The following is a 27,270-nucleotide window of genomic DNA, read 5'->3' as shown; positions in this document are numbered from 1 at the left end:
TAATAATCCGATCAATACTTCTTCAATCTTACATAATTTACATTCATGAAACATTTTCAATGTCCCAATATTTCTGTGGCCACTAACAGACAATTTGGGAAGGTCTTTGTTGAGTGCAGATGTAGGTAACATGTATACCTGAAGTCTACAAGTCATGTCCAAACTCACTTAGAAAACATATTCAATATTTTAGAGACTTTGATACAAACCACCCAATTGCCCCCAGGAAATACTACATCAATTGGGATAATCTTCTAAACCAATTTTCACATTTTATGGGAACTCCAAACATTATAGAAACTGAAACCATTACATATGGTGTTGAAAAACTAGAAAATTGAAAATAGAACCTACAATTAAAAATAGAAATCGCTGATTGAAAAGCCAGATTGAATAACAACCAGAAGGCATTTAAAGTTTTCAGCACAGTAAATTCTTCTCTTTGGTCTTACCATAGCAAAGTGTACAGAGCCGAAGTCTTTCTATTGTTTTATCTTCCCCATTTGAAGGTACTGGAATCACCTGAAATGTCCCAGTGTTGTCAAACTGCATTGAAAAAGTAGATGCATGTTTGCTCATTTTCTTTAGTCACTATCAGGAAGCCATTGTGCACAGACTTTAAGGATCAGTTTGAAAAACACCCAACTAATCACTATTACCTTACATTATACCTCTTTGTTCTGTCTACTGCATCTTCACACACACAAACACACACACACACACACACACACACATACACACACGTATACACACAACACTCCTTTTATCCTAAACATAATCCAAAAATGTAAGTATAGAACAAGTATCAGCATGCTTACTTTATAATGAGAAAACTGCCACAAGATAACCTAACCAAATTCACTCGCTGTGGCAAGTATTTGAATTTTTACACACTTCTAATTGTGCACCAGCTGATTATATACCACACACCAGCATCTGAAGTTGGGCCCTGCAGAAATTTTATATTCAAAAGTTTCCTTTGGCCTCTTTAGGGATTGATCCCAACTATTTCCAGTCCACTCTATCTAGAAGAAGGCTCAACATTCAGATGTCAAGGAGACCTTCCCAATTACAAATTCCAACTGAAAGTCTATTTCAAAAGGCAGTGGACAGAAACACTATGTTTATTCAAAATTCTTGGTGGTACACTGCCTGATTTCATGTTTATTGATTTTTTCTTTTTGCTGTACTACTCACCACCATGGGCCATATACAGCATTTATTCATTCAGTGAGTTGATAACTCTTTATTGGGCCTTTACTCTGTGTGAAGCACCATGCAAAACAGATACTTATATTGTTATATGATTAAAGAAATCTATTATTCCCATGTAGTGATGAGGGTATCTCTCCATCCACAAAGATGCTCATGCTTTTTCTTCCTCAGTAAATTAAAGGGCTAGAGATGCCACACCCTCTATTTTTCTATAAAGTGCTCAGTGAGCATTGGAAAATATTTATAATCATTCCAGCCTTATGACTAGAAAGTATTTACTACATTCCTATTCTCTATTTTTTACTAAATTGGATGCTTTGGGTGTTATTTTGTATTTGATGTTCTTGGTCCCCCATGTAAGGACTAAATGTTGACTTGGTAAACCAAGGAAGTTTATTCACATGAGTAAACAATTCTTCATTCATTCATTCGACAAAGATTCACTGATCACCTACCATGTTATAGGTACAGTCCTAGGTTCCAGGAATGTAGAAATGAACAAAACAGACAAAAACTTCTATCTTATATTCCAGTGGTGGGAGATATACCACAAACATAATAAATACATAAATTATTTAGTATGTTGGGAAGGAATAATTTTATAGAAAAAAAGCAGGGTATAGGGATGGGAAATTTTGGGTCACATTTAAACAGATTTCCTTGATAAAGTGACCTTAAGCAAAAATTCAAAGGAGAGGGAAGAAGTCATATCTGGGGGAAGAGAATTTCTGCCACAGGGACTAGTCAGGGCAAGGCTCTGGGGAGGCAGGGGCTGTGCCTAGCTTGTGTGAGGATCAGTAGGGAGAACACTGTGCCTGGGACGGAAGGAGTGAGAACAAGGGAAGGAGAAGGTAAGATTGGAGAGATACTAAGAGGGTTTGGGAAGTAGATCACTTAGAGCCCTGCAGGCCATTGTGAAGACCTTAGCTTTACCTCTGAGACAAATGAGAAACTGGGGGATTTGGGGCAGAGGAATAACTTGGTGACTTAGAGTTTGATAGGATTACTCTGGCTGCTGTGTTGAGATAGACTGTAGTGGGGAAAGTATGGATGCAAGGACACTAAGGAAAAGGTGACTGCACGGTCCAGGCAAGAAATAAGGGTGGTTTGGATCAAGGTGTCAAAGGTGGAGGTGTTAAGAAGTGGTCAAACTCTGGATATATATTTTTTTTACTAATAATACCAATATTTGTACTTATACTAATACTTAACACTATACTTAAATGAATACTATATTTGCTAATGAATACTAATATATTATAGTGTATATATATACATTTTAGTGTACATATGTACAAATATACAGACATAGACACACAAAGTTAAGAGTGTTGGATATAAGAAAAGGTGAGGAATCATGAATAACTGCAAGTAAAAGGATGGAGTTTTTATTAACTGAGATGGAGAAAGCTGTATGTTGAGCAAGTTTGGGGAAAAAAATCAAGAGTTTCATTTTCGACCCAATAAATTTGAAAGAGGAAGTGTTGGAAGTGAGGCCGATCTGGCTGCAACATCTGTCACCCCATCGAGTGCCAGCGTTGATCCAGTTGATCTGGCTGGCTAGGCGATGTCCCCTTCCTCCCTCACTACTCCATGGGCATCCCTCCCGAAGCTATGCACTTGATCAAAGAGGACGACCTTCCCCAATAGAGGAGGACCATTCTCCCATCAAGGATACATGAGTAGCTGGTGCTCCTCTGCTAGAACCTCCAAACAAACTCTCAAGGAAATGTTGCACAGGCTGTTGTACATATGAATCTAGAGTTCAGGGACAGGGTCTGGTTGGGAAATACAAATTTATATCATTGAGGATATTTAAAACCCTGAATATGGATGAGAGCACCAAGAGGTTGAGTGCACATAGAGAAGAGGGCCAAGCAATGGGCTTTGGGGAACGCCAGTATTCTGAGGTCAGGGAGGTGAAGAGGAATCAGAAAACCAGACTGAGAAGGGGTAACTAATGAAGTAGGAGGAAAACCATGAAAATAAGCTATCCTGAAAGTCAGTGAAAAAAATGTTTCTAAGAGAAGGGCGGGATCAATGGTGTCTTTCTGCTAATAAATCAAGTGAGCTGAGGACTCAGGATCAACCCCTGGGTGCAGAAACGTGAAGATCACTGGGGAGATCTTGACAAGAGCAATTTCAGGAGAGTGGGAGGGACGAAAATGTGACTGGGATTAGTTCCAGAAGGAATGCAAGGAAAGGCACTGGAGACAGCAAGTATAGGCAGCTTTTTAGGAGATTGCCATACAGGGAGCCAAGAAATGAACTGTAACTGAAGTGAAAAGTTAGCTCAAGAAAGTTGTTTTTTTTTCCTTTCCTGATTAGAATGATTCAGTAGAAAGGCAAAAAAATCAATCTACAGTAGACAGAGGGTCTCTTTCAGCAATAATAAAATTAATAAATAATACTAATAATAAATTTAAAATAATAAATAAATAAATAAAAGTAATAAAACACTTTAGGAGAACGTGAGTACTTAATAACTCTGTCCATCCTGTCCAACTTTATAAGAGGAAAGATCATGGGACAATTTTTAAAAATATATATTCTATAAAGAAAATCAGTCTTATATTCAATCTGCTAAAACCTTAAACATTTTTAGAAATTTCTGGAACAGTAATGGGACACTACAAGTTTAAATTCCACTTGAGACAGGGTCCAGGATGAAAAGGCAAGGCAAAAGTAGACTTGCTAAGAGAAATAATACAAAAAACAAGTGATACAAGGGATGCGAGATAGCAGTTTCATGGAACAATAAACACGGGCAATAAACATATGAAAAAATTTTTACCCTCACACAGAAATATGATCAAACAACAACAATGGGGCACTCCTATTTACCTATCAGATTGGCAAAAATTTTAAAAGCTCGATAGATAAAATCCAGCATTAAGCATGCGAGGAAACGGACACTCTATGCCTTCAGAGTCGAAGCAGTGAGGATGTGATGAAGAGGGGGAGGAGGGAGAGGGGGATGTCCCAAGTGGGGGAGGTACAAAGTATGACAAAAAGGGTGCTGCTCAAGCATGATATGTGGCCAGAACTAACGTGTGGGGTTATTATCTGGTAAGAATTAGACAGTTTCCTGGATCACTTACTCTGTAGAGATGATGCAAATTAAAAATGATTTGTTAACAAGAGTGACTGGAGGCTCCTCTCTGTTGGGGAGTCTGAGGGCTTTGGCATGGTCCTCTCCGAGGTTAAGGATTGAACTTGAGATTTCTATTGAGATTGAGATTTCTCCTATTGAGATTTCTCCTATTCTAGAATTTAATGCAGCTCTCAGAGCTGAAATATCACTTATTTCCCCCAAGGAGCAAAATTAGGGAGGCAGAAAATTTTCAGAAAAGAAAAACTGAAAACCATAGAACTTGGACTTCCTACAATCCCTTTTGTCAGAATCTGTTGTGACTCTCTCTGTGGCTCCTATTTCCAAAAAATTTTTGGATGTGTTAGGAGCAGATTCTCTCCATGCTATAGAGAGATTCTTTTTCTTTTTACAGCAGAAATATGTGTATTTGTATGAAAACAGACCTTATAATCTCTTCAAGGACATGATGGTTTCACCCAGCTCCAGAAGAATGTATTTACTAGATAATCTGAATATCTTTAAAAGTTTTAGAACAATAGATGAAAAGGTTTCTAAGGCTTTTAGGGGGAAGAAGAGGGGAGCACTGATCCCTTGATAATCTGTGGATCCAAAAGTGACAGAGCCTCTTCTGGGAAAAACGTTCGCACACATCACATGTTTTACACAACTTTAGGGGTTCAAAGATCCCCTGAACTTCATCCATCACAAGCTAAGACCAGCTGTTCAATGAAACAGTGAGTAGATGACAAATCTGAGAAACACCAGACCAGCAGAGGGTGACAGAGCACTGCATCCACGGCCCTTTGTATCAGCTAGACCTGAGTTTGAATCTCGATTTTATCATTTAGTAGCTGTACGTAATTGGATAAATCACTAAAACTCTCTGGGCCTCAATTTCCTCATTTTAACATGGAGAGAACAGCTGCATTCACCTCAAAGCGTTGTGAGAATGTGTCAGTATGTATGCAAAGCTCTAGGGACAGTACCTAGCATACAGCAGAAGCTGAGCAAATGTGGTTGCTATTATTATGGACTATGATTATTAGGTATTGGATTTCATGGGCACCAACAACAATATAGCTGTGAAAACTGCAAAGGGGTTTTTAAGAGGCCACATATCTGCCTTGACTCTCCACCACTCCCATTTTGCCCCACCAGTGCCACTATCTTAAAAATAAAGAAGCTGCCAAGAGAAATTCTTACTCCAAAAGCTTCATCGAGGAAAACTCTTTCATTAAAAGCAAAGACTGCCAGACTGATATCTAGGGCACTGAATTCCATGGTGGCTGTGATGATGGACGACCTGCTGGCTGTTTGACCACTGCTAAAGAACACAGCAACTCTCCTCACGTTGCCTCCTGCATACGTCCGCTTGAAAACATGGCGGGCCACAAACTTCATTGCATTACCAATGTCTCGGGCCTCTGTGCTGCTTTGATACTTTATTTGGGAAAGCCGCTGGAGGAGCTGCTTCTTCCTACAGTAGTCAGACCAACGGATGAGATAGCCGGTGCCTGAATCATAGGAAACAACAGCAACTCTTGCTCCCACAGGACAGTTATTTTCCCTGATGTTAAGGTCATTGATAATGGAAGTGATCATGTCCCTTGTTTCATTAAATCTCTGCTCTGTGATACCAGAGGACTGATCCAGGGCAAATACCAGCTCTGTTGGATACACTGGACACTTTTCTAAAGAAAAGAAAAGGAGAAGTATTAAGTTATTTCACTGGATCAAAAACCTTTCCCACAGCCATCACGCCAGTGAAGTTGGTTCACATGCAGGCAAAGCAAGTGCTTCATCCAGCTCCAGAACTAGGGGTACCCACATGCAAAGAAAGCAGAGGAATCTGTTCTGTAAATGTGAGGCTATTACATAAATGTAGAGCATGAATATTTGGCTGTAGAATGCTCAGACTTCACAACCCACTATCAGTCAGCCATCTACAATGAAACTGGCAGTGGTTCTTGGGCTGGTGGAACTGTTCTGTATACTGAGTGGGGTGGTAGTTACATAACTCTATGCACGTGGTAAAACTGAGTACACATACACAAAAGTAAATTTTATGGTATATAAATTTTTAAAAGGAAATTATAGTTTATTGGTGATTTTGAAAATCTGCTCTCCCACAAAATCTTCAAAAATGATTAATGATAGAGGCAGTTATAATATTTCCATCCACTTATGCAACAAATATTTATTGAGTACCTACCATATGAAATGCAGTGTGACATCCACTGTGAAATATATGCAAAGATGAACCAAATGCAGGTCTGCCCTCAAGGGACTTGTATTGGGAAGGATCATTACACTATAAACTATAGACTGATTATTATTCCTAAAGGGGATTCATGGGATAAAGAGGCTGTTTCCAAAAAGGGACGATCTCAGGGGCTTCATGAAAGGTGGTTTTTGAATAAAGTCCAGGTTGGCAGGAGGAAAGCAGCAGCATGAACCAAGGAAGGTTTGCAATGAGCTATTATAAAAATGGAACTGTCTGCAATTCCCAGCTCAACACTAATGGTCTTACAATGATTGAACTTTAGGAAATTCACAGAGAATTTGCCCTATGTATCAAACTTAACTTTTCAATATCCTTTAATATTGAACACTTTAATACTGAACACGAGAAGAAAAAAAGGATTTTTAAAAAAATAAGCGCCTCCATCTGCTTAGGCTGTTTTACCATCCCCCAACTGGCTAACTCTGAAAGCACATTAAACTCAAAGTATCCCATATCCCAGTCTCTGCTCTTAGTAATAGAAATAGGAAAGTATTGATTTAGATATGTGTTTTGAATCAAGGAATTTTACTGTGAAGAAATTTCAGTAATTTTAAAATACGAAAGCTAATAATGAACAATAAAATAAGAACAATGAAGTATTCCTTATTTCTTGGGAATACTAAAAACTCTTGACAAAATAGTTGAAAACATCTTTAAGACTGACCTCTCATCACAGCTTCTCCTGGAAGGTGGCTACTGATTTCTATTTAGTTTTATACTTTCCTTCCCCTAGTGCCCAGCAGGGTCCTGATACATTTAATCCAAATACATGAAGCTTTATTGAGCATTTACTATGTGCAAGATACTTTTTGCAGAATTAAGGTGAATGGCTCCAAACTTTGGGACAAGCTCGAATACCCTGAGGGTCTACTTCAGCAGGCCTCTAGGAGACCAGGAGCTCTTGAAGTTGACATAGCCACTGGCTTTAATGGCTAAGTCATCCAAGGGGTCTAAGGCACGGTGCAGCACCAACAGCAGTCTAGGCATTGAGAAGACCATCTGCATCCCCAGGCAGGTGAGGTTTGCAGTGGTGACACTTGGTGAGATGGACTCACACATGCAAGAAGCTGGTGTCAAGGGGGTTGGCAGTAGACAGGGCAGCAGAATGCGCATCAGCCAGAGAGCCCTGTTCACTGAACCGCCCTACCCCAACACAGGCCTTCTGTGTGGAGAAACTGAGGTGTAAACCATGCCAGGGCCTAGAAAGAATGATAACGTGAAGGGGCTGGGGGCTGCGCGTTGCCATTTGACAATCAGGGTACACAGGACATTGACAGAGTCATAATCAAAAGATGACGCATGTCTGCATAGAAGGAAGAAGTCCCTTCTTCCCATGGGAGTAAGGGTTTCTTCTCAAATTGGTCTTGTCAGAACGTGGTAATTATCTCAGCAAGAAACAGTATGGTAAGAATACTCACCTCTCCAACAAGCTATGAAAAGGAGAGAGAGAAGAATCTGTTATGCTTTTGAAACACAGACTAAAAATAATAATCCGAAAAACAAAATTTCTTTTTTTTAAAATCACACAATTTAATGAGTTTTGATATATATACATCCCTAAAACCATCATCACAAAATCAAGAAAACAAGGTACTGAACATAACCACTCCCCAAATTCCAAAATTTGCTGATACCCCTTTGTCCCTCAGCTCATTGTCTACCTCATCCACAGGAAACCACAGATCTGCTTTCGGTGACTACAGATTAGCTTGTGTTGTCTAGCATTTTATCTGAATGAAATCATATAGTAGATACTCCTTTTTTTGTCTGCTGTCAGGAAAATTATTTTCAGAATCATCTATGTAGAAGTATGTATCAATAGTTCACTGCTTTTTATTGCTGAATAGTTTCCTATTGTATGGATATACTACAACTGTCTTATTCATTGATCTTTCAATAAAGTTTAAGATTTTATTTGATTCTAATTGCAAATGAGGCTAATTCTTAAGTTACAGGAAGTCAAGGTTAAAGGATTGCAGAAGATGTCCATAGAATTTTATAAATTTGTTAACCTTCCTGACCTTTTCCCCTTGTGAGTCACAGCCAGCAGACTTCAGCAGAATTTAGGTTGAAACTGAAACACACATCACTTGTCTTAGAAGCAAAATAGATGAGCCTGTGATTAAATGGCAAGATAGCTGAAATTCAATTTGTTTTGTCTCTCTTCTTTAGCCTTCTGAGAGTCATTCAGCAACAAAAGGCTAAAATATGGGGTCTTATTTTCTTCCCTGATGAATACATTGGGGACCTCTATTTTCCTAGAACTGTGGGGGGATTTCCAAACGAACTTTGTCTTTGACATAATAAAAAATATAGTTCCTCTGAGTGATCTCCAACTCCAGAGAGAGGAAGGAAAAAACCCAAGGGTTTCTCCTGGGCAAAATAGCATCTGGTTTGTCTAACTGATTTACTCTGTAAACCTGAGAGGAATCAGGGCAAGTGTTGGTAAATCTTTAAGAAACCACAGGCCTGACAATTTCCACGTTTATTTCACTCAATTCCTAGGAAGCAAATGAGTCACTCCAATATAATGAAAGACGTTATTAACATTGGCAACAAACCGCCCTTCCATCCTGCTGTCTCACAGCACCAACCCTGTGAATATCTTTTGTTGGGCTTAATCTCGTGGCCACCGAGAGGCTGACAGCCAGCACAGGGCAACATATCCCACAGCCTCCTCTGCATCTCAAGCTTGACACAGACCCCTTTCTTCTGACTGAGACCTTTCACTGTGAACTTCAAACCCACCTTCGGGGCTACAAGCACAGGCTCTAGAAGTAGACGTACCTGTTGGGTTTGAGTGTGGCAAATCTGGGTGACTTTGAGAGCAATTACTTGACCTCTTCTAGTGTGTTTCTTTTTTGTTTGTTTTCTTTTATATCAACAAGAATGAGCTTGACATTATTTTAAATTTATTTTTCAAAAAAAATCCTCTTTACTTATGTCCCTCCCTCCAAAACGCTAATCATCTGGGGCCTCCTGTTTTATTCTCAACCACGCCCCTTCTCTCTCTGTCCCCACCGCCAGCCTCCTAGATCTCTTATTTTATTCTTAGGGAAGGGTCCCAGACACCAGTTCAGGACTGGCCCTCATCCTTGTGTGGCAAAGAGCTGCTGCTGGACTGAAGCGCCAATGACGTTAGACCAGAAACCTTGGTGGTGTCATCTATGAAGTGAGGCCGTTTGGATTTGCTCTAAAGTCCTGTCACTCACATCCTGGTCTCCAGTCTGCAGCCTGGAGCTCTATGCTATCCAGCCAGCACCCTGTGTGGTTATAGAACCCGCCCACTTTTTCTTGACTCCCCAGTTTACTGGCTAACTCTTTTCATTCAACGTTGGAAAACTTCTTCAAATCCCAAACCCTCAGAGGGCTGGTCCTCACCTCCCTGGCCCCTTCCACCTACCCTTGGTCTTCCTTGGGAAGATGTCATTTGATTCTGCTGAGAAGACTGGCAACACCTGGAGGGAGTGTGATCACCAGACTCACTTCCCCTACTTACCCTGTGGCCCCAGTCCCTAGCTCTCACCTCCCCCACGTGCTGAAGGGCCCTTCTACCTCTCAAGCAACATCTCCCACACTACCCTCTCCCTCTGACTCTTTCTCCATTGGCCTCCTTACTCTTGCCTGCTTTCAAGCTGCCCCCATTTGGCAGGATTTCCCATCTCTGGAATGCCACGTTTCTGTACCTTGGCCCCACTCTTTTTGCCAAGATGTCTTCCTGGGTTTATCTCTTGAGTTTTTGTTTCTGACTCTCTAGTTTCACATCCTTAGGAACCTCCTCCACCCATGTGGTGTTAACTACCAGCACTGAGTGACTTCAACCTCTGAGTCTCTTTCCCTGACCGTGCACCTTTACCAGAGCCCGGTTTCATCAGCCACCTGTAGATCACTTCATGTAGGGTCTACACAACATTTCTCCACCTCTTAAATGTTTAAACTCACCATCTTTTCCAACCAACTGCTTTCCCTTCCTAATCCCTCCTCTGCCTCCTCATCCACAGTGATGCTGAGCCTCTTCCCCTCTAGCCTTACAGTTATTTTAAACACATTATTTCTTGTTCTTTCCTTGTCACATACTTGCAATGACTACATTTTTATCTTGTCTCTTTCAGAAAGTCTCTGTCCTCTTTTACATTCTTTTGATTGTGATTGTTTAAAAACCACAATGGAAACATGAAAAGTAAAGACAAATTACCTAAAATTCTACCACCCAAACACAGTAAATTTTTATGTTTTTCTAGTTTTACTTCTAGTACTTGTTTCTGTGTGTGTGTGTGTGTGTGTGTGTGTGTACATAAATAACCTATATATAAAAATAATGAGGATTCAATTTTATGCTTTTTAATGCCAATTTTTTCATATTCTGATTGAGTTTTCATAAACCCCATATCTACTTAATATTGTATCAGAAGATGATGCACCATAACCTGATTATTCTACAAGTGTAAAAAGTATAACTGTACAATCATTTTGCTCTAATGAAAAATATTTCAACAACCATATTTACCCATAATTTTTTCCTTCTTTTGCTGTATTTCCTTAGGGCAAATTTTCAGAAATGAGATCACGGGGCCTTTCTATTTCATTTCCCCCTTCGTTATAACCAAAGACAGCCTCTCTATTTGTTGACTCCTGCTTTATTCCTTTGCTAAAACCATTTTCCTGCCACTCCTCATCACATCCCTATAACCAGATTCAATTACCTCCATCCAAGTGCCCTTCATTAACTAACTAACCAACTAGCCCTAAACCCTATGATCATTCCTTTAACACCATGCCCTCTCAGTCCTTTTGCACATAATTGTTACAGTAATGTGAGCTAATCTGCACACCTTTTGAGTTGGTTTCTAATTGTTTCCCACATGCATTCCACCTTATGAGCTAAGGCACTTTTACTTTACCTTTTTCCCTCCAAGCTTTGATGACTGATGTTCCTACAGTAGGCACTCTGGGCAAGCCTGTTACAGAGGCTTCTCCACCAGTGAACTCAGCCTACTGATTTCACAAACCCTCATTCGTTCAATCCCAAGTGCCCTCACCAACCACTGATGCTCTTGTTCCATGACAGATACTCACGACTGTGTTTCCGCATGAACTGGATCAGATCACATTGCTGTAAATTTTAAAAAGAGAGAGAAAAGAAACATGAGCATAGTGACCTCTGAGTAACTATACTTATTTCCCAGTGAACTGGTTGAGTTTTCTCTCATGAGTAAGGAGATACATACAGAATACACAGGCTGCCCCGGCATGCCTTTAATGCCCTAGGAAAACAAACACAAAGCAAGTAATTGGTTTGTGAACTGGTGTCTTTAGTGATAAAACAAGAGAAAACAAAAAATCTTCTTTCTTAAAAGCACAGCTGGAAAGGAGCAGTCAAAGTATTCCTGAACACAGTGGACTGGATTAATTATAATGCACTTTCCCAGGCATATCAAGGGTATAAACTTTTTGTTTCAGTGTTAGATCAGGTAAGCTAATGTCTATCCAAAGTGAACTGAGTTATTTTTCTACAGTGATAAGAAGAAACAAAAATATTTCTTCAATATATTTGTACTAAAGATGCAATACTTAGCAAAAGGCATTTTCATAAGAATGCTTAAAATTGCAAACAACAGACTTTCCAAAGGGCAGCTCTAAGGAGAGGGATTTATTGAGAATTCAAAGGAACAGTTATATTACAAATCAAGAAGTTTAAGAAGCAGGAGGTAAGATACAACCTCTACATATGTGAAAGACGCAAAGACAATTGCATAGCAGAATGGATATTGCACAAAAGAAGAGCACACACACCAAGTTCATAAATGTTGAAATGTTATGGAGTAAAGGAATACAAATAATTGGGTGAAGTGAATCAGGGAAGGCTTCCTAAAAAGAAGTCAGTCCTTTCTCAGCAGCCTGAGCTTTTCTTTTTTTTCTTTTTTTTTTTTTTTTTAGGCAGACAATCTTGAAAGTTTTATTACACTAACTTCAGGTCAAATTTTCACAACTGTGTTCTGGTCAATTTACTATCCTTGCTTGGCTTCCTAAAATGGTAGTACCAAAAGATTTGTGGGGTAAGGAGAAGAGACCACTTTAAGAAGCACTGCATTTACTCATCTTCCACAAGGCAACGGAGTTGAGCATTTCACTGTTCAAGAAAACAAAGCTTTAAAAGCATCCAGGAGGGCAGACAGGCAAACCAGGCTATGGACATTCTTCCATTTGTCAAAATCAGATCTGAGAAAATCTAATCCACACAGATACAAAAGGCATGGATGTTCATCTTTTCTTTTTCTGTTGCCGTAACATTTTTCTTCTTTTAATTATCATACCATGTAGTTTCTCAAGTCCTTCCTTTAGTCCATCTCCTATGATTGCACAGGTAGGCTGCAAATGCCAAGGAGTTGATGAACTCAGTTCACCCATTGCTAACAATTTCTCGATTTCTGAGAGAGACAATGAGTTCCTCAAGTCTTGTTTGTTAGCAACTATAAGTACAGGGACTCCTTGATTTTCTGATATCCTAGTTATTTTACGAAGTTCAGTTTTGGCTTCTTCCATCCTTTCAACATCAACAGAGTCCACAACAAACACAATGCCATCTGTGCATCTGGTATATGACTTCCACAGTGGCCTTAATTTCTCCTGACCACCTACATCCCAGAAATGAAAAGTGACTGTTTTAGAATTTCCCAAGGTTACCTTAATTTTCTCAGTGTTAAATCCTTTGGTAGGTACAGTATTTACAAATTCACTGAACTGCAGCCTGTATAAGACAGTTGTCTTTCCAGCACAGTCCAAACCCAGAATAACAATGTGGAAAGACTGAAATGAAGGTAGGCTGGACAGGACAGAAGTCTGTTCTGATAGTCCATTCCCCATTTCCAGCTGCAAATAAGTGTCCCAAATTGAAATGCTTTCTTCCTACTGCTTTAGAACTTCTATTCCTGGGTGATCCAGCTATAAGACTGACAAACTGTCCTTCCCTCGTCCGTACTCAACGTCTCCCTCAGCCGCTTGGGAGGCGCGCTGATACCTGTCCGTGGGCACCGGAGAGGCCTGGGCAGTGAAAGGGGGCGAGACGCGCACTCAGGGGCGCCGGGCGGGCGCCATGAGCCAGGCTGCCCTAACGGTGCTCCCCGGCAGCTCCCCACGCCTGCCGCGGCCCCGCCCCTTCCCGCGCGTCGCCCCTGAACTTTTCTCTTTTCCCATTCTAACTTCCTTTTGTCATGATCAGGCTTCTTCTTGGCAGTGATTCTTAATATATTTACACACATAGATTTGGGGGGGGCACTAATAAATGCTAGTATGTACACTTCAGAAAAGGGCTATTACATGCTTACACTTGTACCATTTCATTGACCCCCAGAAGCTCAACCAGGGATGTCAACATAAAAACCTCTGCTCTAAATGACAGCTGAGTCACTTCTTCATCCATCCATCCGTCCGTCTACCCAACCATCCAATAAACAGCTAAATGTCTGCCGAATGCTTAGGTGGCTGATTGTGTACTACTGATGTGAACCAGAAATGTTGCAGCATCCCAGATTGTACCCATTGGGGTATATTATTTTTCTGACCCAAAACAGGAAATTATGCATCTTACTGCAAAAGATGCAGTCTTATTCTTTCTTTTACAAGTTATGGCAGAAAACAGGAAAGAATGCACAGCCATTTAAACGGAGATGTCAGTTTCTGGCTGGTAAAGTAGGCAGCCCACATCTCACAGAGAGTCAGAACCATGCCCTGAAAGAGTGAGCTGCAGAATAACTTTGAGCAAATTCTGAAGCAGATGCTGAGGATCAAGAGCCTGGGACAAAGAAGCCACATTCCAGTCCAGACCAGCCGGGCCAACCACAAGACCAGGAAGATGTGAGGTCCCCAAATGAGATCCCCAGAATCCAGAAAGGAGATAAACCCAGAGCAGACCAGATTAGCCCAGAGACTAGATCCTCAGCCACATGACTAAGAATATTCACTAATTCCTTAATGTGAAAGAAAGAAAAGATTGTATCAGAGTATCTTTTACAATTCATTAATTCTCACTCTACTACAGATTCAGTTGTCCCCAAAACCATCTGCAATTTTTGTCTTCTTTATAAAGTCCCAACTTCAAGAACCCATCCAAGGAGTCAGAAAACACTCACAATGCACAAAACAAGGTAAGCAGTTTACCCACTCCTTACGCAGTGCTGCCTGGGCCTCCTCCACAAAACATAGGTACTGGTAATATTTAGTTCTTACCTGGCTGTGCTCGTTAGGGGAGACAGACATGAAACTAAATCATTACAACATGAGAGGCACTAAAACAGAGAGAGGGATACTTGTCAGTGGGAGATGTGCCTGATTCTGCCTGGGAATTCTTCCAGAGCTGCCATTTCTTTTGTAAGGGAATCAGAGTGGAAAGTTGTAGTTATATTTCCAAATGTCTCTACAGTCTAAATTTTAAGGATAAGAAGGGAACAATAGTGGTTTTGGGAAACTCTATCAACCTGTCTCACATGATGAAACTTTGCCAGGGACACCTGTGTGAAGCTTATGCAATCTCATTCCTATTTTAAAAGCTTCAGTAACAAACCATAGTAATAGCTAATATTTGCATTGCACTTTACAGTTTATCCAGAGTGTTCGCATCTGATGATCTGATCCTCACAGCTACCTTTTGAGGTAGTTAGTATAGGATTTGTCATCCCCTTTTTACAAATAAATTGAAAGACCCAGGGACTGGCCCAAGGACACACAGCTAGTAAGAAGCAGAACCTGGACTTGAACCCAGTGCTTCTGACTTTAAATTCTGTGCCCTTTCCATTGAACATACCAGAAACCAGTATACCCTACTTAGTTCTCATGTCTCAGGACACACTTACTCTCCGTCCAGGAGGGCCTTGGTGTCCTTGAGATCCCTTTTCACCTTTTGAGCCTACAGTGAGCTGCAGGTAGAAACATAAGTTAGTTTCAACTTTGTCTATCCATGGGGAATACTTCAGTTTTAATGACAGTTTATAATTTTTTTTAAAAAATTATTTTTAAAAGACAGCTGCTATTAATTCAAATCAGGTAAATTGCTTACTTTTAACATAAACCACCCATTTTTATTGGTAACGTCCATTTCGCTCTTAGGATCTTCATTTAGTGACATACTTTGCTCTGGTACTGGCTGTGCATTTAAATCTAAATTAGTAATAAACTAGGGTTGATGCAAACAGGAAAAGCAAATATATTAGGACACACAGAGACCTAATAAAAAACCTCCCATGTGTAAAAGATCAAATAAGAAAAATGATTCCCCATACACGAGAGGACATGAGTGGGCTATGTCTTTTCCATACCTCCAGATGATGGATATGGAGACTAATGAAATTTATCCAGCCAGATGGAAGGTACCCATTGAAATGCATCTTTTTCACACCTAAGGGTGACCACTGACATTGCATTCAAACTTTAAAATGAAAGGATGCTTATCTCAGCACTGTGTTTTTAAGCAAGCACTTACTCTGCACTTAGCCAATGAGAAGATCTCAATAGCCTTCCTTAAAATGAATATCCTATATGACCTTGTAATGGACAGCGGAATCATCAGAAAACCGTCAGGGGCACAGTGGAAAGAGTCAGCTTTATTTCCACTCACCGGGTTAATATTCTGGGATTTATTATGCGCCTTAGGAAAGACTGGAAGGCACTGACATTTCTTGGAACAGCCAGTTATCAATTTGTAAATCTTTAAAACAGTTCTGATTCATGGAACCACACAATTTTAGAGCTGAAAGTGACCTTAAGTGTCACTAAGTTCAACTCTTATGTTACAGAAATAGAGACCCTGAAAAGGTGTGTTGAAGGTCACAGCTAGCAAGTGGCACTTCAGATGCCCTTGAGTTGGATCAATAATCCACATTTATTGTAACAACATGAAAGCCAGAGTCTTCCAAAAAAAATATTTATTATTTCTAGAATTATAGGCCACTTACTGTTAGTCCCCTAAATCCTTTGGGTCCAGGTCCCCCAGGAATTCCAGGATCACCAACATCACCCTGAAGATTTAGATATAAGAAATGAAGATGTTAAAATATTTTCCATTAAAGAATAAAATATATTCTCTCCAAACTAAAACTGAATTGATCTTATAACAATTATACTATATAAATTAACAAAGGCCAATACAACATTAAATATCATTTTTCCTGTCATTTGGAACTAAGTCATTGGTACACTTAGATATTCTCCAAACTATTTTTAATTTTATAATAATACAAATATTGGCATATAAATATCAATTCAATGGCTATCCAGTTACTAAAAATATCCAAGTAAAATACTTGAAAACCAAGGAAAACATTTGGAGTATTGACTATATAAAATAATCATTATGAATAACTTTCTATATTCATGAAACATTTCTGAAAAAGTTGAAGGTAAAACAAATTTTACTCTGACTTTGGTGGGAAACTAATTTTGAAAGTTATCAATATGCTTATTTCACATTTATCAGTAAATTGAAATATGCTAATTTTCTCTCTTTAACATTAAATTAGAAAATTAATGTTTTACAGTGAGGAATTTTGCCCTAACAGTTATTTATAAAGTCCCTTCTTGCACTGTTTTCTATAATACTTAGGAAAGAATCTCTTTTGGTAATTCATCAATTAAAAACAATTTTAAGAGGATTCAAAAATTGTTTTCCAACAGTTGGTTTGATTTTATTGATTAGACATTCTATTTTTAACCAATATTTTGTATTTTAATTTGAGCATCAAATACGTGGAAGACACCTTTCTGGACACTTTTTGAAAAAAGGAGAGCTTATTTCAGTGTATAAAAGAGATGTAATGTAAGCTCCTCTAGTTGAAATAGAAGGTATATCTGGTTCTACAGCATGAAGATGGATTTCAACCTGGTAAACAATGAGGAATTCTGGAAGATATTTGATCAGGGAAGTAGCATAATTAGGCTATACATTTTTAAAAAAAGAAAATCAAGTGACAGTAGTGTTTGAGATTAACTGAAGCGGGAGAAGAATATTGTAATCTTTCAGGTGACAGGAAGTAAAGGTCACAATAATGAAAGAAAAACAGCAATAACTGAAGTCAAGAATATCAAATGAGACCACCAAGGCAAGAGAAATCAGAAATCAGAAGACAATGGACTGAACTTGAGAAGATATCCGAAGGTAGGTTTTTAAGGCATGGGACATCAGGCAATGAAGGACAGAACAATCTTTTACAACATAGAATTCACAGGGGTTAAATATGGTCTTTTCCTGATGAAGCTCAAAGAAAACAGCTGTCCTCCCCCTTTCCCCATTTCATTCAGACCTACAGGCTTATCTCAGTTCTCAAGTAGAAGGTTAAGATCATGGTAATTTCAAAAGGTCATGTGCACAATACCTTCTGCCCCATATCTCCTGGGAATCCTCTTGGGCCCTATAATTTTCAGGAAAGAAAATTAAAACATACACAAATCAACATACCACTTCTATAGCATGATAATATCTTCTTGTATTATTTAGGCTTGATTTACCAATTAAAAAATAATTGCTTTCCATATTTACCTTTACTCCTTTCTGCCCCATATGACCATAGCCTGGATTGCCAGAGTCTCCCTGTAAACACATCAGTTCATTTCAATTTCTCAAAAGTGAAAATTAATAGCAATTTATGCTGGGGAGATGATGGTGTCATAAGAGAAACACCAAGGACTTCCACGTCGACCAGGCCTAATTAAGGACCTTGAGCCCTGGGGACACGCATGTTGCTGGGTTCTCCTCACTTCCTCCTCTGCCCCTGTCCTTCTGTGGCCAGTTCCACCCTGCAACTGGTGCAGGAAGCAGAGGGATGGTCATTTGGAACTTGTGGAGTCAGTGGCAGTTTCTTGCCTGGAAAATTAGGAGCTGGTCCAAAGAACACAGCCAAGGAATGCCCCAAAGAAGAATTATAAATGGCTAATAGATATACAAAAAAATTCTCATCCTCAATACTAACCAAAAAAATGCAATTTGAAACAGAAATGAGATACCGTCTTCAGCAATGGTAAAGATGAAAAAAAAAGTGACAATATCTGTTGTTATGGATGCTCTAAAACAAATACTCTCTTATATGACACGTGGACCCATATAATGTTTGGATTTTCCTAAGGGCACTTCACAATAGGGTTCAAAGCCTTTGTTAAACATGTACATATTCTTTGATCCAGCTATGCTACTTCTAGAAATTTCTATGTAGAAATTAATTATGGTTTTATACAAAAATTCAGTTAGGTACATGAATGTTCATTGCTGTGCTATTTTTAACAGTAAAAAACTGAAAGCAAACTAAATGTCCAATAATAAGAGACTGGTCAAAAAAACTAAGATACATACATTCAGTAGAACACTTTGAAGCTACTAAAAGTGATGTTGAGGGAAAGAGGTAACGACATAGAAATATGTTTATGATACACTGTTAAGTGGGAAAATTAAAGTGATCTTTCCTTTTCTGATTTTTTTTTTTTGGTGTCTCCAGGATATTAATGATAAATATCTCAGATGGTGGGATTATAGGTAATTTTTCTTTTCTTCACCCTTTCCCATCTTTTATGCTGGGTACATTAATTTCACCCCTCCTTCCCCTCTCCCTCTCCCTTCCCTTCCCTTCTTCTCTTCCCTTCCTCCCTTTTTTTTTCCCTTCCTTCCTTCTCCCTTCCCCTTCCCTCCTTCCTTCCTTCCCTTTCCCCTCCTCCCCCTTCCTTTTCCTTCCCTTTCTTCCCTCCCTCCCTATTTCCTTCCTTCCTTTTTCTCTTTCTCTCTTTTTATTATAGTATTCACGTTTTCAAATTACATCATAAAAAAAGAACTTTTAAGACTATGAAACAGCTGAACCATTCTACAAGCATTTAATTTTATTGATAGACATTGTGGCAAAGGAAGATTAAAAGCCTTTATGGAGGCAACAGACTCCCAGGTCTAGCAGCAAGTCAGGAACTGGCTACGCCCTAATCATTTATTCTCCTGTAAGCCCCTGGCTCCTTAGGTTTATTTGACCTTATTTTTCTTTCTTTCTGTTTTCTTTTTGCAATTTTCAAATATGGAAGATATTGTTATTGACTGTGCTCACCATGATATACAATAGATCTCTTGAACTTATTGCTCCTGCCTAATTGAAATTTTGTGTCCTTTGACCAACATCTTCCCAATCACCCCAGCCTCTGGTAACCACCATTTTACTCTCTGTTTCTATAAATTCAACTATTTTTATATTTCACATATGAGTAAGATCTTATAGTGTTTGTCTTTCTGAACATGGTTTATTTCACTTCACACAATGTCCTCAGGGTTCATCCATGTTGTCACAAATGGCCAGATTTCCTTCTGTTATTAAGGCTGAGTAGTATTGCATTGTGTATATCTACCATATTTTCTTTATCCATTCATCTGGTGATGGACACTTAGGTTGATTCCATATCTTCTTGGCTATTGTGAACAATGCTTGTGCCTAATAAATTTTCTACAAAATTTATGCACAATGTTTGTAATAAACATATTATTATCATTATTAATATTTTGAGACAGGGTCTTGCTCTGTTGCCCAGGCTAGAATGCAGCGGTGTCATCATAGCTCACTGCAACCTCAGACTCCTGGCTCAAGTGATCCTCCCACTTTAGCCACCCAAAGTGCTAGGATTATAGGCATGAGCCATTGTACTTGGCCAATATATCATATTTTTAAAGAAATAAAATTACTGTCCCCATATTGACTGCTCCATGAGTTGCGACCTTGGTATAGCCAGAGCCACCAGGACAGAGTACAGGCCTGACAAACAGATGCCCCATATCTTGGCCCTATGCCTCTATCTCTTGTTGTCACTCTAGAGTTTTGCAAGAAGGAGAGAGAAATGGGTGGTGGTGCTTTTCAACTGACATGCTTCGATATGGCCATACCGGTTGTTAAAGTATAGAAATGCCCTGTTCTAACTCATCCATTATCCTCTCTGCCTACTCCCCTTCTCACCCTTGTGGTTCTCCTTCACTTTAACAGACAGACTAGCTATAGAATGAGAGCTGCAGCGGGTGGACAAAACATTCTCACACTTCTCTAGATGCTGAAGTACCTTCCATGCCCCAGGGGCTTGGGCAGATGGTATGGAAGGTATTTCAGGACTGAGCACTCTGAGCTGCAGAAGGCGAGGGTTTTGAAACCTCATACCTGTTTTCCTCGCTGTCCAGCTTGTCCCACTGGCCCTGGATCTCCAAGAATTCCAGGTTCTCCCTAGTAAATGCGATGAGAAGAGCCACAGATTAGTAAAATCAAACCTGGCTCCCATGACGGAAAGTTCCATCCTCTGGATGGGGAGGCTCAAGGTTCTCAGTGAGGGGTCAGTGCTCACTAAGGAGATGGGAATAGGGTACAAAGAATGATCCTCCACAGCTAGCAGGAGACGTGCAGCATAGCCCAGGGCTGGACTCATGCACTGCTTTCCCAGTGTTATAAAAGCACTGAAGGGGAAGGCAAAGAGTAGAAAATCAGCTCCAGGGAAAGCTGACTCATTTGCTGATGTGTTTACCCATCCAGCAATTACCATCATCCTAGAAAATAAACTGTTGAATATAATAGATACAGTCCTGTCCTCACCAAGCACAGTCTGCCTGGAAAGAGAAATAATTAGGCAGCCAATTGTAATATTGTGTGATAAAGTTCAGGGCACTACAGGAACAAGGAGAAGGGGAGTCCATGTCAGATTTGGTGGGTGGGGAGGCTGCCTAAAGGGAAGGAGCAGGGAAGCTGAGGCCTGAAGGATGATGAGTCTGTGAGCTAGGGGAAGGGTCCAGGCAGGATGAGAGTGATCCAGGCAGAGGCAAGGCTTGGTGAGAAGCCTGTGGCAGGCATGCAGGAGGCAGATGAGCAGTGAAGGCTTAGAATTAAACAGGGCAAATAAAGGGCCTTTCTCTCTCCCCTTGACTGAGGTATAACCGAAAAATAAAATTGCATAAGTGTAAGGTGTACACCGTGATGATCTGATATGCATATATACTGTAAAATGATTACCACAATTAAGTTAGCTAACATATCTATCACCTCAACTTGTTAACAATTTTCTTTTTTTGCTTTGTGTTGAGAACATTTAAGATCTACTCTCTTAGCAAAATTTCAAGTATATAATACAGTCTTATTAACCATAGTTACCATTCTGTACATTAGCTTCCTAGAACTTGTTTATCTTATAACTACCTTAAAAATGGAAGATTTTCCCTAGGGCCATGGGAAAGGCAACACCCATGCCATAATTTTCTGGACTCAGTGTAAAAGGAAAACTCAGGTCCTTTTCTCAAAAATTAAGAGATTCAAGACCCTGACAGCAGAGCAGTAAACCAAGCCCATCTCAGCGAGATCCCCTGTGTGGCTGCACAGGTCACAGGCCCCCCAATGCCCCCATCCCTCTTGCCCCTGTGAAGCTGGTCCTGGGGAAGGGAACTGCTGAAAGGTTTTGAGCAGAGGAGTCAGGTTCTGATGAGGCCAATAGTTAGCTCTCTGATATCTCCAACAGAGCCAGCTCAAAGAAGGTAATTCTAGTTAGACATCACATGCACACACAGATTTGAGTTCTCCCACACCCCCACCCTCCACCTGACTCAGCCACCAAGTACATTCCTGTAATCAGGAAATCAGGGAGTTGAAGAGATTTTTCAGAGTCATTTCTGATGCGTGAGATCACTGTCTCTCCTAGTGAAATGAGAGCAGCTGCATGGAGAGGTCAGCAGTTAGAAATTCTTTGCTCAAGGGAAGGAAGAGAATGCATTAGCAGAATGCTGGTGGCTTGTTGATGGTGCTTGGATTCGATCATGTGTGGAATTAACATGAAAGACAGGAAGAGAATGGAAGACTTTTGTTCTCAGTATTTGAAACCCACAAGAAATAACATTTACTTTTTTGCCCAAAAGTCCAGGTCTTCCCATGCTCCCTTTAGCTCCCACTAGCCCAGGAGAACCCTGAAAAAAAAAATGAGAGACGGAAACATTGGCACCATAGCAATTCCTAGCAAACCTGTTAGCAACTACAGGTAATTACAATATTACTTTTCTTCATGTCATTCCCAACAACTCATTGATGCTGCCTTAACAAGAGATTCAGCCACCCAGGAGAGAGGCACGCCTCCGGGCTGAACCAGATGACACAGGTTCCAGCCCTAGTTTGAGGACCACAAGTTTCATCTGCAGGGACATCACTAGTCCATATGGCCCTTAGTGAGAAACAGAAAAGACATATTTGACTCAACACATGTTATTTCTAAATGTGGGGAAATTGCCATAATGCGCTGAATTTGTTAGAACAAGACATTTTACTGCCACCACACATGATGGCATGCAGAATATGTTTCAGTTTCCCAGTCTGAAAATGGGCAAAAGTATCTTTCACACACATGCTAAGAAGACAGAAACATAAGTGTCCCTTGCCTTCTGAGCTCTCGCTGTCTGAACTGAATAATTGAGTAGAATATTTTTCCTACAGATCCCTCACCATCCAAACTCTCATTACTCACCTAGGAAACAGATTCAGATAGTGAATTCAAGAGCTGGACTTAGGACTCGAATAGATTTGGGTATCAAGGGATCTTTGTATGGCCAGTTTTAAATATCTGTAATCAATGGAGATATATATGCGTGGCACAGATAATTTTTAAAAGTTAGAAAAATCAGAATAATGTATCAGGTTTTGGAGAAAATATTCATGGTTGGGAAATACTTATATTTTTGCAGCTGCTTTCTTTAGGCTGATGAAGTGGGTTTGTGTTTTCTGAGAAAACCCCATGAAGGAGAAAGAGGAGTCCTTTAGCTATGTATGAGGAATCTGAGCTGTGCTAAAACTTTGCCCCAGATAATCCAAAAAGGAAATAATACATACATAGATAATATAAAATAAACTATATGTCAAGATGTTTTTCAGTCAGAGGAAAATAAGTGCTGGGAGTCACTGGGCCTAATGTGTCTCAGTCACCCACCTGAGGTCCTTTGTGCCCCTGGCTTCCTTTTTCTCCTTTGCTGCCAGGATTTCCATTTAACCCCTTTAGTGGTAACAAAAGAAATATAATGCAATGACATCAAAGAAAACTTAATTTCTCAGTTAGTGCTTTTGACACACCTCTTGGAAAAGCAATGGTCCACCCCTTTCAAGTTGCCTTTTAACTCAGAGATCAACTATGTATCAAAAGAGTAATTGAGACAGATCCAGTTGACTTAGTGGTCCACTAAGGAATTAAGGAATTATCTGCCTGGGTATGATCTTCATCCCTCTTCCCTCTCCTACAAGGGGAAATATAAATATACTGATTGGGAAAATAAAACCTATAGAAAAAAGAAGTAAGACACCAACCACAGTCAGATGAATTCCTTTGATGGGGCAGGTTACCTGGGCCAAAATGTTTATCAATGTGTAAAGCATTTTGCAGCAGACACCTATTGGAGGAATCGAACTCCTCCATGTGGCCACATTTGCCATCAAATGCATGGTTCTCATTCAGTTCTCTCACATAGAAGGAAAAACTAGATGTGTCCGTGATGTTTCTCGCTACCAAAGCAACAGCTGTGAAATGGCCCCTGGCTGTCCAGGAGGTACTGGGTGAGCCTTGATTCACTTTCTAAGTATCAAAGAGACCTTTAAGTATCTGAAATAACTGTCACTCCCACCCCCACCCCTGGAAGCCTGGGAATGGATCGAGGGGCTGATCCCATGGTTACTCAATCTAGAGAACCTGCTAGTTCATGGTTTGATTCAGGGACCCCAGAACCACTCAAGAGAATCCCAATTTCCTGTTTAGTACTAATAATCTGGAACTTTCTGGAAGAAAAAATGAATTATTGGGAAAGCCTTAGAATAGGTACATCTACACAGGCCCTTCCAGACAAGTCAGGCATAAGGTGGGCTCCATATAAAGTGGGCTTCATGAGGTAACTAAATACCCATGTGCTACAAAGCTATTCTCTAGGGATGACCACAGTGTCTTCCTGGCATAGAAGAGAGGGAGACAGAGATGCCCTGACTTCTGATGCCTATATTACTAATGATAGGGCCATGGAAAATGCAAATGGCTCACATAAAGCCTTATGGGTAATATTCTAGACATACTGTCACCCCTGTGGAGTTAGCTTTAGGTGAGTTGAGTAATAAGTTTCCAACTTCTAACTAACTTTCTTTTGTGGGAGTCTGTGTGCAGGACCTCAGTTATGGAAAACCAATCTCCTGATCCTGACACGGATTACTAATATAATGGTAAGATATTAATCACTCATTATTACTAACATGAAAACACAGTATCAGGTGAGCCCAAGAGCACAACTTTCCTCTACAAAGGCTTATTACTGAGATGCAAATGTTGGAGCAAGTTTAATGGAACAAACCACACCCCCCATGATGGGGAACGCAGAATATGGCAGGGGAACAGACTAAAAATGTCTCGGTTATTCATTTTTATGCAGAACTGCCAGCCTTTTTCCCAATAGAATAACTTCACATTATTTATCAATGTTTACAAAAGATTCCAACACACCTGTGGGCCTTGTAATCCTTCAGCTCCCAGTGTGCCTTGAGGTCCAGGATTTCCTGGTTCTCCCTGATGAACAAGAGTTTTCAGTGTCAAGATTTTCTCCACATAGTTTCCATATAGATTTTCTCTTTATAGAACTTACACAGGACACAGGTACTATTTCATCTGACTCATGGCTCACCCCCTACTCTGCCTAGGATTCTGCTCTTCCAGACTCTCTAATGAATAAACACAAGCTTGTTTCTTATTCCAACAGAGTTTCACTCTCTTGTAGTCAATTCCCAAAGCACATGGGAAGCAGTCAAATGCACCTCATTTGGAATTGCACAGGGTCTGCTTGTCTACAAGGTATCTGTGAAGGAGGCTTTGCCTTAGGTCTGTCCTGCTCCTGGAGCTGAAATGACAGTTGTGTGTGTTTCCTGCTGTCAATGGGGATCACGTCCAGGACACTTCCCACAACATCCTTGTCAAATGCTCATTTATTCCCAGAACCATTTGCACGGGGGAAACATCCTTGGGCCCTTCTACCACAGAGACCAGGAGTGAAGGTTACTCACTGGGGCACCCTGGAGTCCTCTTCGGCCTTCTCTTCCCTGGATCAGAAAAGGCAAAATGTTAATGTGTGGGTGTCTGGCTGGAGGGGTTCCCTGAGGCAAATCAGCCTCTCTCATTCCCTGATCGACATCAGTAATGAGCAGCTCACAGAAATAGTTTCCCTGAGGCACTTTCCAAAGACAAGTTTCCACACTGGGCACTTAATTATAGACTAACATTTGGGGCACTGGTTGAGAACCAATCTAAAAGTCATTACAGACCCAGATTCAGTCTGACAACCTCCAAGAGGCTGTTTGGAGAATCAAATCATCCTGAAGAAACTGTCTTCTACGTTTCCTTCTCCAGCAAATCCCTCTGCTACTCAGAGGCTCCTAACGGGAAAAGAGCAGGGTCACATCCATCTCTCTCTGTCCTAGGCCCGTAATTGCATCTTGGGGGAGAGTAAAAAATTTCTAAATACAGTGTTCCACATGGGCCCACTGGGGTTTGTCTCTATGGAATTCCACAAGGAAGAAATGGCTGATGGGGTCTGCTCAACTACGTGGTGGTCCAAATGCTACCACTAGGTTCAACAGGAAAAAAAAAAAAAAAAAGCCTGGCTGATCACTGAAGCCCAAATCTGTGCCTATCCCTAAGCGAGTTCACGTTGCCAGCTCAGGCTCTCCACCTAGTGGCTGCCTTTACCACACCCTATCCTTTTCGGAGGGCAGCCAAGACAGATGATTTGGGCTCTGGATCTTAACTTCCTTTTTCGTAAACAGCAAAGATAAACTCCGTACCCTCACACCCCACCGCCACCCAGTCCCAGCCTCTCTGAGAGAACTGTGGAACATCTCAACCAGCAGTTCACTTGCGTCATGATAAACAACTGTGATTGCTTTGCATACTAAGCAAGTACCTAAATTATATTCCTTCATTCATTTATTCAGAAAGGTAGCCGTGGAAATTATTTCAGAACTGCTGTTTTCTTTCAACTGCTCACCTTATAAAGTTCTTTAGAATAAACTACCTTACCAGCTCCACCAGGTTGGCAGACAGTTAAAATTTCTCCGTTGAGTTTCTGCCCCTTAATTCAAGGTACTTTTTGCTTTTAAAATTCAAATACCTTATAAACTTGCTTTCAAAAGGAAAAAAATAAAAAAGAAAAGAAAATTCAAATACCCTTTGGGAGAAGTTACCCATTGTAACTTGTCAGCTGTTTGTACCTGGATGTGAATAAGCAATTCTCTTGATGTAAGAAAGAGAAGAAACAATAAACAAAGGTTGAGGCTACTGTTTCCATGACATCACAATCTGTCTCCATTAAAAAGCAAGAGTAAGATAACGTTATTCTGTGTAACAAACAGTATTCCCAATGATTAGAGACCTGTCCTTAGAAGTCAGGCAACCTGGAGCTCAGCTCTGCTCTTTAAAGCCTGTGTAGCACAGGGCAGTGTACAATAAACCTAACCCAGGGTAGTTAGGGGCCCAGACTCCGGAGTGAGACAGTCTGAGTTCAAATCCCAGTTCTGCCACTAACTAGCTATTGTTCCTTGATTTTCTCGTCTGTAAAATGGACATAATATCTACCTCACAGGTATGCTATGAGGATTAAAAGAATTAATATTTTCAAGTGATTTGATCAGGACCTGGC

General features: G+C 40.2%; 2 protein-coding genes across 2 annotated transcripts in view; both read right to left on the bottom strand.

Annotated features, from left to right (window-relative positions):
• Nucleotides 1–27,270, bottom strand: part of COL6A5 (collagen, type VI, alpha 5) — a 138,550-nt gene that overhangs the window by 36,289 nt on the left and 74,991 nt on the right. The window contains exons 21-34 of the mRNA XM_012663259.1: nt 25,640–25,675; nt 25,086–25,148; nt 23,541–23,603; nt 22,468–22,530; nt 20,750–20,812; nt 18,121–18,171; nt 17,957–17,992; nt 16,541–16,603; nt 15,443–15,505; nt 11,822–11,857; nt 11,670–11,706; nt 8,012–8,023; nt 5,513–6,000; nt 453–546 (exon numbers count right to left, since the gene is read on the bottom strand). Coding sequence (XP_012518713.1) covers nt 453–546; nt 5,513–6,000; nt 8,012–8,023; nt 11,670–11,706; nt 11,822–11,857; nt 15,443–15,505; nt 16,541–16,603; nt 17,957–17,992; nt 18,121–18,171; nt 20,750–20,812; nt 22,468–22,530; nt 23,541–23,603; nt 25,086–25,148; nt 25,640–25,675 — 1,168 coding nt within the window. The remainder of the gene's footprint in view (nt 1–452; nt 547–5,512; nt 6,001–8,011; nt 8,024–11,669; nt 11,707–11,821; nt 11,858–15,442; nt 15,506–16,540; nt 16,604–17,956; nt 17,993–18,120; nt 18,172–20,749; nt 20,813–22,467; nt 22,531–23,540; nt 23,604–25,085; nt 25,149–25,639; nt 25,676–27,270) is intronic.
• LOC105825667 (ADP-ribosylation factor-like protein 4A) lies at nt 12,534–13,759 on the bottom strand. The gene has a single exon (XM_012663542.1). The coding sequence runs from the start codon at nt 13,455–13,457 to the stop codon at nt 12,855–12,857; it is 603 nt and encodes a 200-aa protein (XP_012518996.1). The 5' UTR covers nt 13,458–13,759; the 3' UTR covers nt 12,534–12,854.

Source organism: Propithecus coquereli, unplaced genomic scaffold (assembly GCF_000956105.1).
Source record: "Propithecus coquereli isolate 6110/MARCELLA unplaced genomic scaffold, Pcoq_1.0 Scaffold12, whole genome shotgun sequence".
NCBI classification, from domain to species: domain Eukaryota; kingdom Metazoa; phylum Chordata; class Mammalia; order Primates; family Indriidae; genus Propithecus; species Propithecus coquereli.
This window is presented reverse-complemented; position numbering and strand designations above follow the sequence as displayed.